Source organism: Protopterus annectens, chromosome 2.part1 (genome assembly GCF_019279795.1).
Source record: "Protopterus annectens isolate FY-2018-M chromosome 2.part1, PAN1.0, whole genome shotgun sequence".
Taxonomy (NCBI): Eukaryota; Metazoa; Chordata; order Ceratodontiformes; family Protopteridae; genus Protopterus; species Protopterus annectens.
This window is the reverse complement of record NC_056729.1, coordinates 1,510,471,139-1,510,489,955: the sequence shown is the minus strand read 5'-3', so window position 1 is coordinate 1,510,489,955 and position 18,817 is coordinate 1,510,471,139. Positions and strand designations below refer to the sequence as shown.

Genomic DNA, 18,817 nt, shown 5'->3' with positions numbered 1-18,817 from the left:
TAGCAAATTTATTGAACTGACATATTAATCAGATTTATAGTTACAAAAAGAGTAACAAAACAAATACACAAATATTAATTTTATGACCAGGTACCAAAACAATAGTATGGTTTAATTTCATAGTTTCTACTGTGTTGTAGTTGGTGTACGCTTGTTAGTTGATATAGCCTTACAAGGGCTAGAAACTTAAAAATGAATTTCATTTACTTCATCAAAGGCTGCTGCAGTAAAGCTAGTTCTGTCAGGACTGGTGGAATGAACAACTTATAAGATTTTTTTTCCATTGGGGCAAAGCCCTCACACTGCCTGTGAAGGGAGGTGTATCCTTGTACACCCCATAACTACTACCACTAACTCCAAACTGTGGGGTAATGTAAAGCAAACCTGTGTCAGGTTTCCCATTTAGTCAATTATACTCAACCAACTGGACTTGATCCTATGCAGTCTGACCACTTTTTCGTACAATAAAAGTTGGGTTGTAGATGGATGGATGGAATTAGTGGATCCTGCAGTCTTAGGACAGGGCCATGGCTTATACTCAGTGATAGGAATGTTATAATGAAACATGTTTACTGTTAAGAAGAGTTGGTCAGGACTGTGCCCTCTTGTGGGGGAATCCTCCATTTGGTGAAGATTATCAGATTTTTTTTTCTAGGATCTGTTTTTCTAGTCAGATACTTATCCTGTGTTTCACCTTACATGGGCATGAATGTACTGTTCTGTTTTCAAATATTTTTTTTTTGTGATTATTTGTTTTCTGTGGTTTATTAAATCTTGAATAACATTTCTTTGAGGAAAATGTGGTTTCTGTGCACTTTCATTTCACTTACTTCTGTGTATTTTGATATCTCATATTGGAACATATTTTATTTGTAATTTCAGGTTTTAAGACATCTCAGAGATGCCATTTTGCATGACTGCGTAGGAATCTGAACATTCTAAAATTGGCATTTATTAGATTTAAAGTTTTTATCACAACCTTTTGTAAAATGTTTGTCTTGAGTAAAATTGTAGTTCTTGAAATTCGTAAAGTAAGGAAGTTCTTGCTGCACTTAATTTAAATGTTTTCTTTTATATGCTTCTTGTTTGTACTCACATAGGTAAAGCCTGAGGCTGGAATGAAAGTATCACTGATTTTAAGGTCTCAAACCACAAACAGAGTGAAGCAAAACAGTGCCCAGTGGACTAATAACCACATGAGATACCACTGTAGAAAGAAGAAAGGTCAAACAGTTGTAAACCACAAATTTACTGTAACATTAAGCACTTTCGTCCAAAGTATAAATAGAACCTCAGCTGAACACAGTACACTAAACTTCATTGTTTACATACCTAACTGTAATCACATGATTTCCACAGCATTGCAAGCCATGTTGTTAGCAACAACTATATTTACATTGTACGAAAGTGCTTAATGTTACAATAAATTTGTGTGGTTTATAACTTACTGCTTCATCTTATTGTATCTAGGATGCTATATCATGTGGTTATTTTAAAAGTCTGTCTCTGTCAAGTTCAAGTAATGTAAAGTTCATGCCTGTGCCTACAGACATTACACAAAGAGCTTTTATTGTACTTTAGATCTGTCTTGTGTTACTAGTAGGTGAAGGGGTACATTCTCACTTCCAAATCTAAATGTTTTACAGAAGGTGCCAAATATTATAGCAATAACCCACGCCTGGGTGTGGGTAATGCTGGAGTTACCCATGTTTGGTGTGGTTTGGTCATGAGGGCGAAGCCCGAGTGGCCAAACAAAGCCAACTGTGGGTAAATCCAGCATTACCCACACCCAGAAGTGGGTTATTGCTGTTATAACAATGACATTATTTAAGAAAAAAAATAATTACTTTTCTTAAATAATGGCATTGTATAATGCCTCCTTGCTGCCCTTCCGCAGCTGTCCTGGTATTCTGCGGCAGTTCTGATGTACTGTGCATGCGCATGTCTACGCAGTACATCAGAGCTGTGGGCAAAAACAATGGAGAAAGCAAGATCTCTGTAGCTTTTTAAAAACTGTTTTGCTATGTTAAATGAGTTTAACATAGCGAGACAGCTTTAAAAAAAGCAACGGAGAATATCCGTTGCTTTTTTAAAGCTGTCTGGCTATGTTAAACCCATTTAACATAGTGAGACAGTTTTGAAAAAAGCAACTGAGAAAGCACGATCTCCGTTGCTTTTTAAAAACTGTTTCGCTATGTTAAATGAGTTTAACGTAGCGAGACAGCGTTAAAAAAAGCAACGGAGAATCTCCTTTGCTTTTTTAAAGCTGTCTTGTTATGTTAAACTCGTGTAACATAGCGAGACAGTGTGAAGCATTGGAGATCTTGCGTTCTCCGTTGCTGTAATAAAAAGAGTTATAGTAATGGAAAAAGTCCGGGCGACCGGACCTTTTTCCATTACTATAACTCTAATTTACAGCGTGCACGCTGACCAATCAGTATGCACGTTTTTGAATATTTAATGGGGGGGTTATTGTATAATGTATTATTTGTGAAGGGGAGGTACGGCTAAACAAAGAAAAACCCTATTTACCTGAAACGAATGAATGAAAATATTTAGTCAGCAGTGCAAAAGTCAGCTTTGACAAAAAATAGTGTTTTTGCAGGGGAGAGCATTGCACACTACTGCATCTCAAAATGTACTGACTCTAAGATTGTACAACCTTGGTGTTAAGGAGTAACTTCTGTTCCCCCACAGTTCTGTAGTCTTGCTAAATGTAATATTCATTCTTTGACAAAACACAGGAGTTAGTGAAAATAGCTTGACTATTTGGGTGTATATTAGTTCGCTGAAATGCAAGTTCAACAAACACCTAAACATCGACCATACTTCAGTGAAAATCATTTCAGCGATTCGCTGAATTTACCAAGGGCAAGTAAATACTTGCCCTGCAGCACAATGGACCGACATGTAAGTAAATCAAACCCACCCAAGTGGGAGGCTTCACCCCCCCCAACTATATATACCAACTCTGAGATCGCATTACAGTGGACAAAAGGGCAAAGTTGAGTAGTAGGCCAACTGTTTCTTTGCCATTGGTAAATTCAACGAATTGCTGAAATGATTTATGTTGAGGTGTGGTCGATGTTTAGGTGTTCCCTGAAATCACATTTTGGCAAACTAATATAGACCTGACTTCCTCTGTCATCTGAGCACCATGCAATGTTTAGCGGGTAGCCATTATGAAAATTCTGTTTACCATGTTTGGCCAACTGAGTATTTAAAATGAACATTCATGTGGACACAAGGATCATTTTAAAGGTTAATATTTAAGATGCTGTTGTGCTATGGTTTATTAAATTGCCATGAGTCTTCTAACGGTGGACTAAATATTTTTATGCATGACTTGAGTAGCAGTATTAGTGAATTACATTGTGATATAAATAACGTCTGGAAATCTGGAGGCATATTGCATTTTAAAATACTACTGTATTCTGTAGAGGAATAAATACCAGGTTTGATTCATAGTTCTGACTCATAGGTTAGTACTAGGCTAACTGCCCTTGTGAGCCATTTTAAGCCTAGCCAGTTATCCCCTGTGAGATTCAAACCCTGTACCTTGTGTTTGTAAGGCAAACACCTTAACCATTAGGCCACCCTCCCAGCCCCTTACCTAAAGATTGCCTTTAGAATCATTGTTATACACATATGTGTTCTTTTTATCTTTCTCCTCAGTAGGGTTGCCACCTTTTCAAATGGCCAAAGTGGGACATGTTTGGTACAAACATCAGATTTTACAAAGGATAGAACTTAACTTTTTTGCCTAAATAACAGCTTATTCTTGTAGCATTTTAGTTGCTTATTCTGTTTCTTATAACATTTAGGTAGTTTAGATACAGGATAACTGTTTTATGCAACTATTACATAAAATATAGGAAATAATTTTGTCCTAAAGTGGGACAGGTGGTAACCCTACTCCTCAGTAGTGCACTGTTTTTTATGGAATTAAGCCAGCAAAATGACAGGCCTGACTTATGTGTTTGTAACATAGCTTATTAAACAGTCTAATTTTTCATTTCCAATGCTTTTTAATGAGAAGTTTATTTTATAGGCAATTTGGAAAAAGAAGGCAACCTTAGAATTATGATCATTTATAGCTTGCTAGTAACCACCCTCAGAATGTCCAGTGAGGCCAAGGGTGAATTTGTGAATACACATCAAGTCATCCACTTCCCGTTTTCAGGAAGATGATGTATCACACTGCTTAATTTGCATTAGAAGTTTTTTCCTGAGGTGAGGAAGGCGCTATGTAATAAATTTATTGTGCATTGCACAGTAATGACTCTAAGGGGTCAGTATGAACCAAGACACCAAGGATTTTTATGAGGCTGTACCCAATAAAGTATTTGAGACCCTTTGTTTTGCATTTTTTCAGTTGTACCTGAGGTTTTAATCAGATGCTGGTATTCATGTAGGCATAATTTCAGTCATTGTTTGGCAAAAGCTTTTATTGTAACAGTTGCATCATTAAGGACTTGGTAAATCTTGCCAGTATAATATTCTTTGTGGGTTAAACTTGAACAGGTGACTGCCTACCCTATAACAATAGATCCATGTATATCTTTTCAAGGCACACTCAGTCAGCAGACACAGTGTGAACATTCATTTTGCTAGGGACACTTTTGTAGGAGATACTTTCCATGTTAGTAATAGATATTTGTTTTGGTAAATTTTTATTAGTTGTTACATCGAAATAAAAATAAAACATTTGGTTAACAAGATCAAACAAAAGTGACATTAATGAAAACATGTAAGCCTTAACAATCACAACCTGTATTTTTCTTTGAAAATAAACAAGACTTGCTAGTAAATACATACTACGTGTCTAGACTTCTTGAGTTAATAGTCAAAGAAAATACCATCTGTTAAACCTATCTATTCAAAAGATTAAAATAATAAGGAAACAGAATGATGTGAGTACAGAAACCTATTATGAGTAGTTCATTGTTTTGACCGGTACGTCAGAAATTTCAGTCCAGTACTTAAGGGTAAGTAGTTAAAGATTTTGACTTGATTAATTATGTTTCCTTATTATGCACCACTTTTAGGATATGTAAAATTCTGATAAAGAGGGGAGAGGATTCTGTGTCCATTTCCTAGTGATAGTTTTCCTAGCAACAGCTACACCAGAGACAAGGATGTTGACTTTTCTTTGTACAGGAAGGAATAGAATTATTATACAAGACCAGAGTTTGAAAAGACTGTGCCATTGAAAGCAGAAATTCTTTTTTATGAGGGGACTTCTACCCAACTGCACAGAGGCTTGCACTCCATGTACAGCTAACTGTAGAGTTGTTACGGCCAGTGGGGTAAGGAGTACCCCATGTGTAGAAGCAAATTGTCCTACACAGGATACATATGAGGAGGATTACTGGGCATTATGTTAGCACCACTACCAGTCAAACCAGTCTTTGTTGTTGTTCTAAGTAATGCTGGTAAATCTCTAATCAGATGGCACAGTCTATCTGGCACATTTCATCATTTTGTTTCCGGTTGCTACATCACAAAGGGAAAACAGTGGGCGTCACCAAACCACATTTTATAAGTCACAATGTGCCCTGTGCCAGATACTTTTATGGAAAGCTTGTTCGGTTTATTTTTTCTGTGCTTCCAAAAGATACCTTAAGTTACAGAGTATGAACAATCTTAACACGACTAATACAAGACATATTGTAGTATTTGGCATTCTCTACCAAACCTCTTGCTGTGCAGAACCTTACTTATTCTCCTACAGCTAGTTTTTTCTGTTAAGAGTTTAGTATTTGGAATCTTATTGTATCCTAAACCAAAGTGCTACAGTAAATGTAAAGACCAGGAAGTAAACTCAACGCTCATCAGCAAAATTCCTGGGAATTTAGCTCAAGAATGTGGTGTTTCATTATTTTATTCTCATTTAATTAGTTGACTTGGTTTTCGTACAAAGATATATGTGCTATTGCTACATGGTTAAGAGAGGATACTCACTGGATATTGTAATGACAATACTTCATACAGGGCCCCAAGAAGTTTCATCTGAGCTGCCCCACAGGGTGACATTGTGTCATTAGCTGTCCCAAGATCAGCAGTTTTAACTACATTTTTTGCCACTGACCTTATTATGCCAAAGGACTGCATAGAACTGTGTAAAGTAAAGGGGCTGCAGATTGTAACAGTATGAGGTATCTGCTACAGCCTTAAACCTTTTTGAGTTTCTCAGTCGCCTGGTATGTTTGGCACACAGTCTTCCTCCAGTACTGTTTCCATGTTCTTTCAAGGTTTAGTAGGGAAATCAAAGTGAAAACAGGCGTAGCAGGCAACATATTCAACACTGTTGCCAAGAAATTGAAGGGTATGGGTCTGTCCCTGTACTAGATATTTGAAATTATTGCTCAGTTACTAACACTACAGTGCAACCTGTGAGGAGTACCACCTTTCAGATGAGATCATACCTCTCAACCATACAGAATTCCTCAGTATTCACTGGTTTTGTGGGCAAAATAATGGGGTGCCACAAATTCCCGAGTGGCCCCTTTAATTTAGATTTTTTTTTTTTGTTTTTTTTTTTTATTATTATTATTTATTTAATTATTTTTTGTGGGTACAGCTTTATGGCGTGATGACATTAGCTACTGCCCGTTCTCGGTCAGAAATTTAGTTTGAGCTGTTTTGGTAGGAATGTGCAGAGTCTAGCAGTCCACCCACATGGGCTTAACCTCCAGGAGATAACAAAAGAACAACTTTGTATTAAGTTGTAAAAGTCCGTATAAATTCCTCTAGCTCTGTTGTGTTTGATAATTTGCTGGGCCACTCGCTCCATTCAGAATGAACTGTGCATTTATTTATCCTACTACTGCAAGGTGTGTGTGAACGAGCCTGCTGCTGCGGTGTGTGATATTCTGTTGGGCCACTTACTCCGGATTATTTATCCTGCTGCCTGAAACTGTATTTATTTAATTTATCCTGCTGCTGCAATGCTCCGTTTGTAAAGTCGGGTCACGGTGTTTGTGCATTTTATATTTGCAAGTCTTTGGGGCAGCTCCATTCAGAACAAACTGTGCATTTATTTAGTTGCTGCTTCAAGATGTGCCGTTTCAACAAACTGTGTAAAGTGCAAGTCTTTGCTGGGCTACTCCATTCAGAACGATTATTTATCCTGCTGCCTAAAACTGTTTTTATTTAATTGTGGTGTGTGTGTAGAATGATTATTTATCCTGCTGTCGAGTCCTGTGTGTGTTTGTTTTAGAGTTTGTCTGAACAGACTGTGTATGCTGGGCCGCTTGCTCCGGATTATTTTTCATGTTTCTGCTGCAATGCTCCATTTGTATAGTCTGGTGAGTGTATTTTATATTTGTTTCTTAATTTATCCTGCTGCAATGCTTCATTTGTAAAGTCCGGTATGTGTTTATTTCTGTTGCAAGCTGTACCAGTTTGAACAAACTGTGTGTAGAATGATTATTTATTCTGCTGCCAAGTCCGGTAGATGTCTGTATTAAGACTGTGTATGTTGGGCCACTCGCTCCAGATTATTTATCCTGCTATTTATTGCTTTATTTGTCCTGCTGCAATGCTCCATTTGTAAAGTCCGTTGTGTGTTTATTGCTGCAAGGAGTGCCAGTTTGAACAAACTGTGTAAAGAGCAAGTCTGCCCTGGGCTATGAAACTGCAAGAGGTGTGTGTGTGTGTGTGTGTGTGTGTGTGTGTGTGTGTGTGTGTGTGTGTGTGTGTGTGTCTGTTGCCCCAGTGTGGTATAAAAAGAAGATATGTACCTAACATAACGTTCCATGTTAGTTGTCTTCATCTCGCCTTCCTTCTTGCTGGTTGGGTTCGGAGCCGATCCTCGGCTCCGACTCAGCCATCTTCAATAGCTCGAGAGCTGTTTACTGGCTCGAGGCTACCCCTTATCCCATAATGCCTAGCGATAACTACCCAGATCTCGTTTGAAATAGCTAACTCCAGACATAAGAGAATAGACCAGTCAAAATAATTGGTTGACTATACCTGCCATATTCTCTAAGTCAATAGAGGAAAACAAGAGAACACTCAGCCAGTGAAACAGGGACTCCTCTCGGTCCACTAGGACAGGGGGACAGAGGGTGGGACACAAGAAGGAAGGCGAGATGAAGACAGCTAGCATGGAACGTTATGGTAGGTACATAACTTCTTTATGTTAAGTTGTCTATTTCGCCTTCGTTCTTGCTGGTTGGGACAGCATCCCTAGCACCTAACATCCTGGGTGGCTCAGTGGAACAGACTCTTCAGAACAGTGGAACCAAAGTGAGCTCTGCTCCTGGAGACCATATCCAACTTGTAATGAGAAATAAAGGTATGAGGGTTTGCCCACGTGGCAGCTGCACAGATCAAATCCATGGGCAACCTGGACTGGAAGGCTACAGTGGCGGCCAAGGCCCTAGTAGAATGTTCTTTCGGTTTAATAGGTAACTCTTTATTCCTTAACTGATAAATGAAAGTAATAGTGTGTGATAACCATCTCGACAAGGGTACCTTGGAAACTGGGAGACCTTGTTTGCCTAAGGCATAAGAAAGGAATAATTGGTCCGACTTCCTTATTTCTTTAGTTCTATGCAGGTAAAAACGCAATTGTCTATGGACGTCCAATTGATGTAGTTTGTACTCTGCCTTGTTGGTATGATTAGGGAAAAACACAGGAAGATCTATAGATTGGTTTAAATTATTTTCTGAGAAGACTTTAGGAAGAAACAAAGGATTAGTCCTCAGAGCAACCCAGTCCTTATGAAACACCAAGTGGGGAGGACGTACACATAGTGCCTGAAGTTCGGAGATGTGTCTGGCTGAAGTATTAGCTACCAAAAAGAGTGTCTTCAAAGATAGAAACTTGATGGAGCAGGATGCTGCCAGTTCAAAAGGGGGCAGAATTAAGGAAGTTAGGACTAAATTAAGGTCCCAAGGAGGAGGGGGATCTCTCACTGGAGGTCTAAGAAGAGATGTCCCTCTCAAAAAAGCTTTACAGAGCTTATAAGACATAATGTAAGAATTTGACAAACCAACATGAAAATTAGAAATGGCCGCTAATTGTACCCTGATTGTAGTGGAAGCAGACCTGGAGTGAAACAGTTGTGCTAGGAATTCCAGAATTCCGTGGACTGGGGTTGAAAAGGGATCCACATTCCTAGCCTCTGCCCAGCAAGAGAAATGTTTCCATTTGCTAGCATAAGTTTTGCTTGTTGTAGACTTATGAGAGGAGACGATAATCTCACGGACTGCTGGGGAAATGCTAGGAAGCCTGGCTAAAGTTGGAAGTGGACCAACCAAGCTGTGAGCTGGAGGGATTGATGCAACCCGCCTGATTGATGAACCAGGAGGTCTGGAATTTTGTAACCTGCGGATATAATGGACCTTACCCATCTGTCTTGTGTTAAACTTTGTCAGGCTTTTGGGTACAGTGAAAGTCTTCTCTCGACTGCCTCCAGAGGTGAGCAGCCGGGCAACCCTTCAGGGATGATGGAAGGGCTTGTCAGAGAAAGATTCTCTGTTGCCCTGGTTCTGTGGACCCCATCTTCCACGAGGGCGGCGTCTATTATTATTGTTTCCCCCTCTGCCTCTGGAGGAAAAATCACTACGTGTGTCAGGCAAGGCTCCCTGAGATTTACGGAACCACATCTTCCCACTCTTCTGACCCTTGGGGTAAGGTCTAGAGGGAGTGGAAAAACAGACTCCCACGGCAGAGAGAGTCTTGCCTTCTTGCTCACACCTAGTCAAAATGTCTTTCACTTGTGGTCCAAAAAGAAAGGAACCATCAAAGGGGGGTGTTGGTGAAGGACACTTGAAAGGGTTCCGCAAAGTTACACAGCCGCATACATGCATGCCTCCTAAGGGCCACACCCATACCTGCTCACCCCATCGGCTGCATAGGAAATGAGCCTCATGGAGGAGTTAACTACAGAATTAAGCATCGCTAGCTGGGAAGCTACTTTGGCTTGTGCTCCCTCAGCTGTTGGATCTTGAATGGTATCTCTGAGCTCTTTAAGGAGATCCCTTTAAAGTTGGGTAAAATGACATAGGTAGTTCAGTGACCTCATGGAGAAAGGTCGCTGAAGTGAACATTCGCTTCCCGTATCTGTCCATCGTCCTAGACTCCTTGTTAGGGGGATGGACAGATGACGAGGTCTCCGCTAACTCTTTTTTTGGTGGCTGCTGCTACCACCATGGCATCAACAGGAACACCTTTAGAAAGAAATTGCTTATCCTGGGGTGCTGTAATGAATTTACCAGGTTTCCTCGGAGTTGGTTCCACTGTATCCGAAGCTGACCAAGCCTTTCGAGCCACGACTGCCATAAGTGGATCGAACGGCGGAGAAACCCAGGAGGTGGAAGGCCGGGAACCGAAAGCATCCAGAAATACAGACTCATCCTTGGTGGGGGCTAGGGGATTCCAGTTCCCCCTCTGCTTAAGCATTTCCAGGATGTCCGAGAAGGAAACTTCTTCAGAGGGGGGATCTCAGGGACCCTTCTAAATCATCTAAGTCTGTATCAGAAGTGACAGACTCAGGGGAGTCGGTGTGCTTCCTCTTACACTTTTTCTTCCAAGGAGGCTCCTCTGAGTGATCAGGAGAGGCCTCAGAAGAGGAGGAAACACCCAATGGGGTGTCCTGGAGCACCGGTTCCCTATGCTTAGGGTCTGGAGGAGGAGCAGAGGTTGGCACAGGCACTACAGTGGAACGGAGCCTGTGGAGATGAAAGTGGAGCTGACTCAGAGGACAGCACACTCCGCATGATGTCAAAGGCATCCCTGCCACGAGGCAGAGAAAGTTCCAGTTCTGAAAAAATAGGAATCTTTCTCCGCACCGAGGGGGACGGCTCCGAGGCCGATGTTGGAGCCGAGCTCTCCCGTGCCGATGCTCCGAGAGGGAGAACAGGGTCGGGCAAGGGTCCGATGCCACTCGCCCCCTCAGAGTCTACGAGGGAGCCATGGCGCTCAGATCCCTCAATGGAAGGTACCACCGAGGGAATCAGAGCCGACGTCGGAACCGAAGGAGATAGAGTTTTCAGACCCGACAGTTACACTACTCGAACCCCCACTCCGAACTCATTGGAGTCGGAAGAGGAACATCAAGAGAAGTGGATGGAGCCGATACCTGTTGAGGAGGGCTGGACAACAATTTAGCTAGTGCATGCGATTTTAGCAACCTACTGAATACTCTCTCCACATAATGATCTGACAGCCTAGGGGATCGAGAGGAGTGAGAGGATCAGTGGCTACGCTCGCTTTGAAGTAAAGGAGACTGAGGAGCTGAATGCACCGACTCTAAGGAAGGGGACCTCAGCCTCTTGTGGCTCCGAGACATCTCCGAAGCCTCTGATGGAGCCGACGGGGTGGTTGTCTTGTCGGTGCCAGCCGGAACCGACGTTGAAGGAAAATCCTGTACCGAAGTCGGCTCCGAAATTGGAGCCGACGGCTTAGTGGATTTAGGGGATTTCACTGGCTGTGAACTCTTGGCCGGTGAATCCTGGGGTTTTAACAGACCCCTAAGAATCAACTTATTCCTACACTCCTGCAGGACTCTTGGACTAAAGGCATGGCAAACAGAACAAGAGTCCTGCAGGTGCACAGCGCCTAAACAATAGATGCAAGAAGTGTGCCCATTTGTCAGAGACATTTTCTGACAAGCATGAGTCACAATTCTTAAATCCGGAAACCTTAGCTTCTTTGGACATGCTGTACTGGAAAAAGGAAACCAACCAATTTAACTGACAAGAAGAAGAACAATATTCAGTCCTACAAAAAAGGCACAAGTATCTAGAAGGATAATAGTTTTTTTTTTTTTTTTTTTTTTTTTAAGGTAATAGGATAGCCTCTAATTTAAATGGCTAACCTAGAAGAAAAAAAAAACAGTAGGAAAGCCTCTAAGTTAAACGGCTAACCAGGGGAAGGGGGGAGGGTGGAGAACTCTCTTAGTTAAACGAGTTCTGCAAAAAAGGGACACTATAGAACAAACAGTTAACTACAACAGTAGCAACACTATCGCTAATAATGAAACAGAAAAATATACTAGAAGAGTTAAATTCTAGAGAGACTTTGCACAAAATATTAATATACAAGCCTGAGCCAGAAAAATGACACCTCGCAGCTGAAGCAGCAAACGAGATCTGGGTAGCTATCGCTAGGCATTATGGGATAAGGGGTAGCCTCGAGCCAGTAAACAGCTCTCGAGCTATTGAAGATGGCCGAGTCGGAGCCGAGGATCGGCTCCGAACCCAACCAGCAAGAACGAAGGAGAGATAGACAACTTAACATCTGGTGGTATGGGTGATTCAAACCCTGTACCTTGGGTACAAGGAGTAAGAGCCTAAATTCTCTACCTGTACCACCACCACTTGTGCTTCAAGGAGTTAAGTTTGTCTCATACGTTTGGTCTGTTCCTCTTAAAATGTGTGCTTTTCTGGTAAATCAGTCAAAACTGAATTTGCTAAATAATTATAGCCATCTAAGTTTTAGTCTTCCTATCTGGAAATGCATGGGTAACACAAAACATTTTATTCTAGCTTCTTTTCTAATATTGTGGGAAGAAATATCCAGGGAATTGTTATGGCTAGGCTTGCATAGGCCCCAGGGCCGATAGCCTAGTACCAACCTATGAACTTATATTCACCCTGGAGATCATATCAATTGCCCTGCTAGACAGGGGTCCAGAGAAATAAATATTGTGGGAAGAAATATCCAGGGAATTGTTATGGCTAGGCTTGCATAGGCCCTAGGGCCGATAGCCTAGTACCAACCTATGAACCTATATTATACAAGCAATGTTTAAAATGTGTGCTTGGTTTTGGGCCTTTGCCCCCCCCCCCCCAAATAAATTTTGGCTTTTTCCAGAATTCTTGTGCTGCATACTTCTTCAGGGGGAGAGAAGCTTAGTGCTGCTTATGCCAAGTTTGTTTGTGTTAGTAGCACAACAGGTAGAATATTTGCTTTTGATGCAGATGGCTGTGGGTTCTACTCCCACAATATGTAGAGGGATTGCTGATACTGTACTGTGTTGTACTTTTAAAGGGGGTGGATGCTGCAGTCCTGAGAATGTCCTCTTTGGCGAAGATACCCAGTAACTATGAACCTGTTATCAGTTTGCCATCCATTCCCTGTTGCAATATTACTAGCTTATCATTTTTTTTTTTATGTAACATAGGCAATTTATTCCTCAAGGGCAACAGGCACTTTATTTGTAGATGAACCAATGAAATATAAAGTTGTTTGCTATCAGCAGCCTCCTCATTAGTTACAGATCTCTTTAATGTGGAATTATTTAGATGACTTTTATGTCTGCAGAGATTGTGCATATTTACTGATACTGGTGGATTGTAGACGTTTGAGTAGACTTTTATGATGGAAATGTTCTGAATTGGGCCGTTTTGTCATTATTGGTTCGTGCATTTTGTTTCATTGCTTACTGGAAAAATTTTCAAAACAGTAAATTTAAAATGCACCCTAACAAGTATGCTGTATTATACAAGGAATATAGTTTAATACAGTTAGGAAGGTGCATCAAAGAACACATGTATGTTTTGTGTGTAAGGGGCCTATGATTAGAAAACAGCCCAAAGGTAATCTTTACCCACCACTGGCCAGATGCATTTTCTTTGAATGTGGGTTTCAATGCTGTTTCAACTAATGTGAGTTTCAAGGGCAGAGAAGTTTTAATGCCAAGTCTAGTTTCATTGTGAGACTGTATTATTTTGTTTAGCCAATGTCTATTAGTGTTTGTGCTATAAAATGTAAAATAAAAGTTTTAAATGAAATCCTAATAATCATTGTACAAGTAAAGCAGTATGCCCATTACAGTGTTTATGGTAATTGGGGCAAAATAGCCAAGTAATGGGACATTGGAATGGCTGTAGAGTCGAGGGCTGTGTATGGGGGCCCCATTCAACCATGATTTTGTGAGGGGGAGGGGCAGCAGACTCAAACAACCCCGGGCAGCACAAACTCTAGCTACACCACTGATAATAGGCCATGGAGAATGACTTTTGGAGGTCCTAGAAAGCTATAATATTTTGCTAAGATTAGACTATTGCGTTACCATTAAATGCCCTACTTTTATCACAAAACCCACATACTGCAAGTCACCAAAATCCTAAGGTTCATCATCTTTTCCCTTCCCAGTGAACATCACTGCTAGACATTTAAAAAAATGATTACCATTTACTACAGAGTCTGGGGCCATATTTTAGTTGTCTGTTTTTCAGTTTGTGTTTGAAAGTTGCTTTCCTACAATTCCATTGGAGTGGGTGGGGTTGCATAATTTTGTATGCACATTTTATGTTAATCAGCATACCGATTTCTACCAATTTTTCATGGGGCTTTGTCCAGATTTTTGATGTTTCTAGGTTGAGAGGTATGGGTGAGGTGCCAGTCCGAGTTCTCCTCTACCCACGTTAATGGTAGTTCAGATGCATGTTAAGGATCCAGTGGTACTTACCAAAACAAGAACAGGTGGCTTTCCCATGATGCCTTGGTCAGTTACTTTTCAGTTCAACTACCAGCTTTGGTACCCCATGAAAACAAGTCATGATTCCAGTAAGATTTGCTACTGCCACAGAGTAAAATAAAAATAAAAACTAAAAGTGTATTTTTGTACATCAGTAATTGTTCTTTACATTTCCTTGGATCTTTCTTGACAGAGATTCATCTTGTCTGCTGATGGAAAAGAACTGAGGAGGCAGAGAAAATCCTTCAACATTAACATTATGCTTGCCTGTAGGTGGGGCCGGGCTGCCCTGCTCGGATACTGCTCTAAAAAAGATTTGTTATGAGTACCTTCTGGTGAAGATGATTTTTAGAATGTAATTAACGGCTGATTGAGAATTTGTTATATTAGGTGCACTGTGTAATACATTTTTTCTACTTACAGGTTGGTACCAGGGTGAAAGAGTTCGAGATGGAGAAAGAGGCTGGTTTCCACAGCACTGTGCCAAAGCAATAACAAATGATGCTGCACTGAAGCAGAATGTCTGCCGGATGAAGAGACTACGGGTAGAAACTGATGTGTAGGAAGTTTCAGTATGTCCTGTTCCACAGACTGGAACACTTGTTTAGAGTGCTTGCTGAAGTGTCTTTAGCAAGTGACATGACACAAACTTTCAGGAATAATAAAAATGTATTTTTTAAATCATTGCTGTTATGCTTTCTGAAATCCAGATTCTTGAATTTTTAGCAATTAAAACAGAATCTGGATGTATTTTTTAGCCCTTACAAAGGCTGAAGTTCTAAGCACATCTTGCTGTAATGCCCTTCCTTTGTTTTGAAAGGGGAAACGTGCCTTGCAAGTTTTAAATGATTCTGTAAAGCTCTTTTTGCTAATTTGGAAGTTTTCTGATCTTTACTAAACTTCTGGTAGATCTACTCATTCTGTTGCAAACTGGATATCGGATTTTTAAAGCAAAAAAAAAAAAAAAACTACATAAGAAGGAAAGTTGCTAGTAAATAACTCTGTGACATCTTAAGAAACCAATTTTGTTGGGCTGACGCATGAGGACCTTTGTTTTTTTTTCCTCTGATTAATTGCAACTGACTTGGGCAGGGAAGGGATTTTGGAAGGGAGTGGTATGTGTAAGACAGTCTGTGTATGGTCTTTATAAAATCAGTGATAAAAGCTGGCCGAATACAGAATTGTTGGACTGATGTTTGCGTGTAAAGTTAACATGCACTTTTGCTATAAAAATAAATAACTTGGGTGGTATAAACACGCTGCCAGGCCTTGACATCTGAATTCACTGTAACAGTGATATATTCTGCATTCAGATGGGGAGATTCATGGTTGCAGGACAAAAGCTGCAGATTAATGTGTGGTGCTTTAGTTCCTTACCACCTTTCAGTGGTCTCTCTCCCTCTGTCTTTTATTGGGATAACTGTAACTGGTGTTCACCTGAATTAGTAAGAAAATACAGGATTATGGCTTCTGAGCAGGAAGTATGTAAGAGTACAGAACTTAAGCAGTTGGCAAAATGTATCTTGTCAGACACTGCCCTAGAATATTCCAACATTCTAAATGATTTTCTGAGCATGAGAAGGTCCTTTTCCGGTAACTAGAGTCTCTGGTTCAAGACTTTTTGATCACGTATTGTTAAACATTATATTATTTGGAAAATAAGGAAAAAATATTTGAGAAAAAAAAGACTTTTTGATTGCCTATGGGACTCTTGACTTGGATATATTCACCACTGCAGAAAATAGTGTACCCCCCTCCCCCCCACTGTACACGCACTAATAATGCAAGATATCAGTTTTTTATGTATTAGTGTACCCAGTGCATTTGAGAGTTTTTTTTAATTTGATGCTATTCAGAAAGTACTGTTTTTAGTATTAGCAATTTGTTTAGCATTCTCAGCTGTTTTTGTTCAATTTTTATTCCATCTGTTAACAGATTTGGTGTCTGTTGCATTTTTAAGCAAGACTATGATAACTGGAATAGGTGTTCAGATGTAACAGAAAAACTAGCAAAATAAGTGAGAGCGGTTTGTTTCCTTCCAAATGCAGCCCAGGAACACCTGTTTCTACAGATTGTAGTATCCTTTGAAGTACATTTTGTTAATGTGCAGTGTTCTGCAGAGGGCTTATTACTGGCAAAGACTGATCTGTGAGGCTAGATATGATAATGGTTTAGATTAGCTCACTGTATTTAAAAGAGCTGAATAGTGTAGTTTAATGTGGCTCTTTTTGATCTGCAGACAGTCATTTGCTTTACAACTTTAGCACTTCAGCTTGACAGTACAGATGATAAAGGGGATAAGCTGTTACCAACCTTCATTCAGTAGTCATAGTTTTGAGTCCGTAATTATCCTCTTGCCTACTTTGTGACTATGAGTAAACCATGTTACCAATCACTGTTTCCAGGCATCCCCAACTAAAATCTAAAAACAAGACCGTCCACAGTTTTTCTCCATTTGCTCTTCCACTCCAACTTTATTTCCCTTTAGAGAATCTTGTGGCAATATTAATAACAATAATAGTAACAAAATAATTCCTGTGTGTGATCTAATATTATCTAATACAGCAGCTTATTTTTCCAAACAGCTAAACCTTTTTTATTCTTTTAAAGAAAGAAAAAGTTTCCCACAGTGTTTTTAAAAAAAGTCACCAGACTTTGTAAGTGTTGACACCAAACAAGTAATGGAGGCATTTAACTGCAATATGTAATCGGAGTGCAGATGTCATTTTTCAGATCCCTGTCAGTATTTTTGCCCTTTTCTGCAGCTGACCATCAGCTGCCACCAGCTCCTGTCCTCATTCACTAGGTTATCAGGCTTGCCTCGGCCTCTCCTGTACTCAACCTGACCAATGTCCAGGGATGGTGAGGAGGTTGAGAACACTGGTACCACATCATACTGCTGCCAGGGAATATGTCCTAACTCACACCTTTGTGGCAACCTTGCTAACTCTGCAATCACTGCCCTCAGGAGGTGCATATGTACTTCCACTAATGCACAACCACTGAACTAAGTGGCTCAAAGTTTATGCAGCATAGAGATAAACAGGCTAGGCCACATTCCTGCCCATGGATGGGTGAGCTGACACCAGTCTCTGTCTCATCCTCCCTCACAGGTCATCTGTGAAGTAGCAAGTGCTTTATCCCTCTGCACCTTGGGAATGTTCTTGTCAGTATGTTCATGCCTGAGAAGCAATTTTGCAACATTTGTACAGGATTGTTTTTAATGTAGAAGCAGTAGGCTTTCTCTTCCTTCAATCATGGTGGTGAATTTTATAGCAAAACACAGAAAGTCCACTATGTTTTGAGAGTACCAGTCGTGTACTAATCATTATTTTGGCAAATGATATATTAAATTGATTTATTCTAAACACTGTATGACTGTGGCAGCTGTGGTGCAGCTTCCCTGCTCTGTTTACTCACCAAAATATTTTACAGTCATTGTACAAAAAGCATTTTTTGAGAAGAAAGCTGTCAGTAGTTGTCCTTGAAGTAGGAACTTAAAACAATGCTAAAATGTATGTAAGGAAAGCAAGCTAATATTCTTTAAAGCTTGCAAGTTATTCCTTTTAAGTGATGGTTTTCAGTGTTTTGAAGCTACAACAAATGCAAATTGAAAAGTGTTTCTCATCCACACACTTTGAATATGCCATTTTAGGATACAGAATGTAGCCTTATATTGTTACTTGCAACTAACACAGCTTCTTTCTGCATTGTGTTGTCATTCTGTTGGATAACCATAATGCTGTTCAACACTACAGAATGGAAATATCATAAGCTCCTGCAAATTGTTTATTTCTTTGATAAACACTTAGTAATGTACTCTGAAGTATGCAGAAACGGGATAAAATATTTAAATGACTTCTCTGTCGAATACAAGGCATTGGGCAAGCTAAAATGAACTGCACAAAGCTTGACTCTGATTTTATGGTTATGATGGATTTTAAAAGTGAGACATCCTGGACAATAGTTACAAGGTGTTGCACTGACAAAGTATCTGAAGAAGTCCTGTCTGTGAAACAATAGCACTCATAAATAATGTATAGCTCTTTGGTGTATATTTGTAATAAAAAAGTTTGCTCCTACTTTGGATTGTGTTTTGTTTGTATTTGTTTTTGCTTTAATTGACCTCCAGCTTAGTCCCTGATATACATCATGTAGCTACTAAAGCCCTGTTACGTCTTCATCTTGTATTTTCCTGTGTCTTACACAAATCAAATCTGCTTCTGATGGCTCAGTCATTTTATCGCTTTGCTGATGTTGCTTTTGTCTGATGAACTGAGCATTAACAATGCAAGAGTAACCAAACATGACATGTTTTCTTATCTAAACATTTTCAAAAAAGATCTTCCCTTTTCCATTTTTTTCTTGCTTTGAATTGT

The 18,817-nt window shown here is 40.0% G+C and overlaps 1 protein-coding gene across 2 annotated transcripts in view; it reads left to right on the top strand.

Annotated features, from left to right (window-relative positions):
* ARHGEF16 (Rho guanine nucleotide exchange factor 16) overlaps positions 1-18,520 on the top strand; it is a 1,345,157-nt gene extending 1,326,637 nt beyond the window's left edge. For both annotated transcript variants that reach the window (XM_044062969.1, XM_044062968.1), the window contains one exon: positions 14,862-18,520. In XM_044062969.1, the coding sequence (XP_043918904.1) occupies positions 14,862-15,001 (140 nt within the window). In that variant the 3' untranslated portion in view covers positions 15,002-18,520. The remainder of the gene's footprint in view (positions 1-14,861) is intronic.
* The last annotated feature ends 297 nt before the right edge of the window (positions 18,521-18,817 follow it).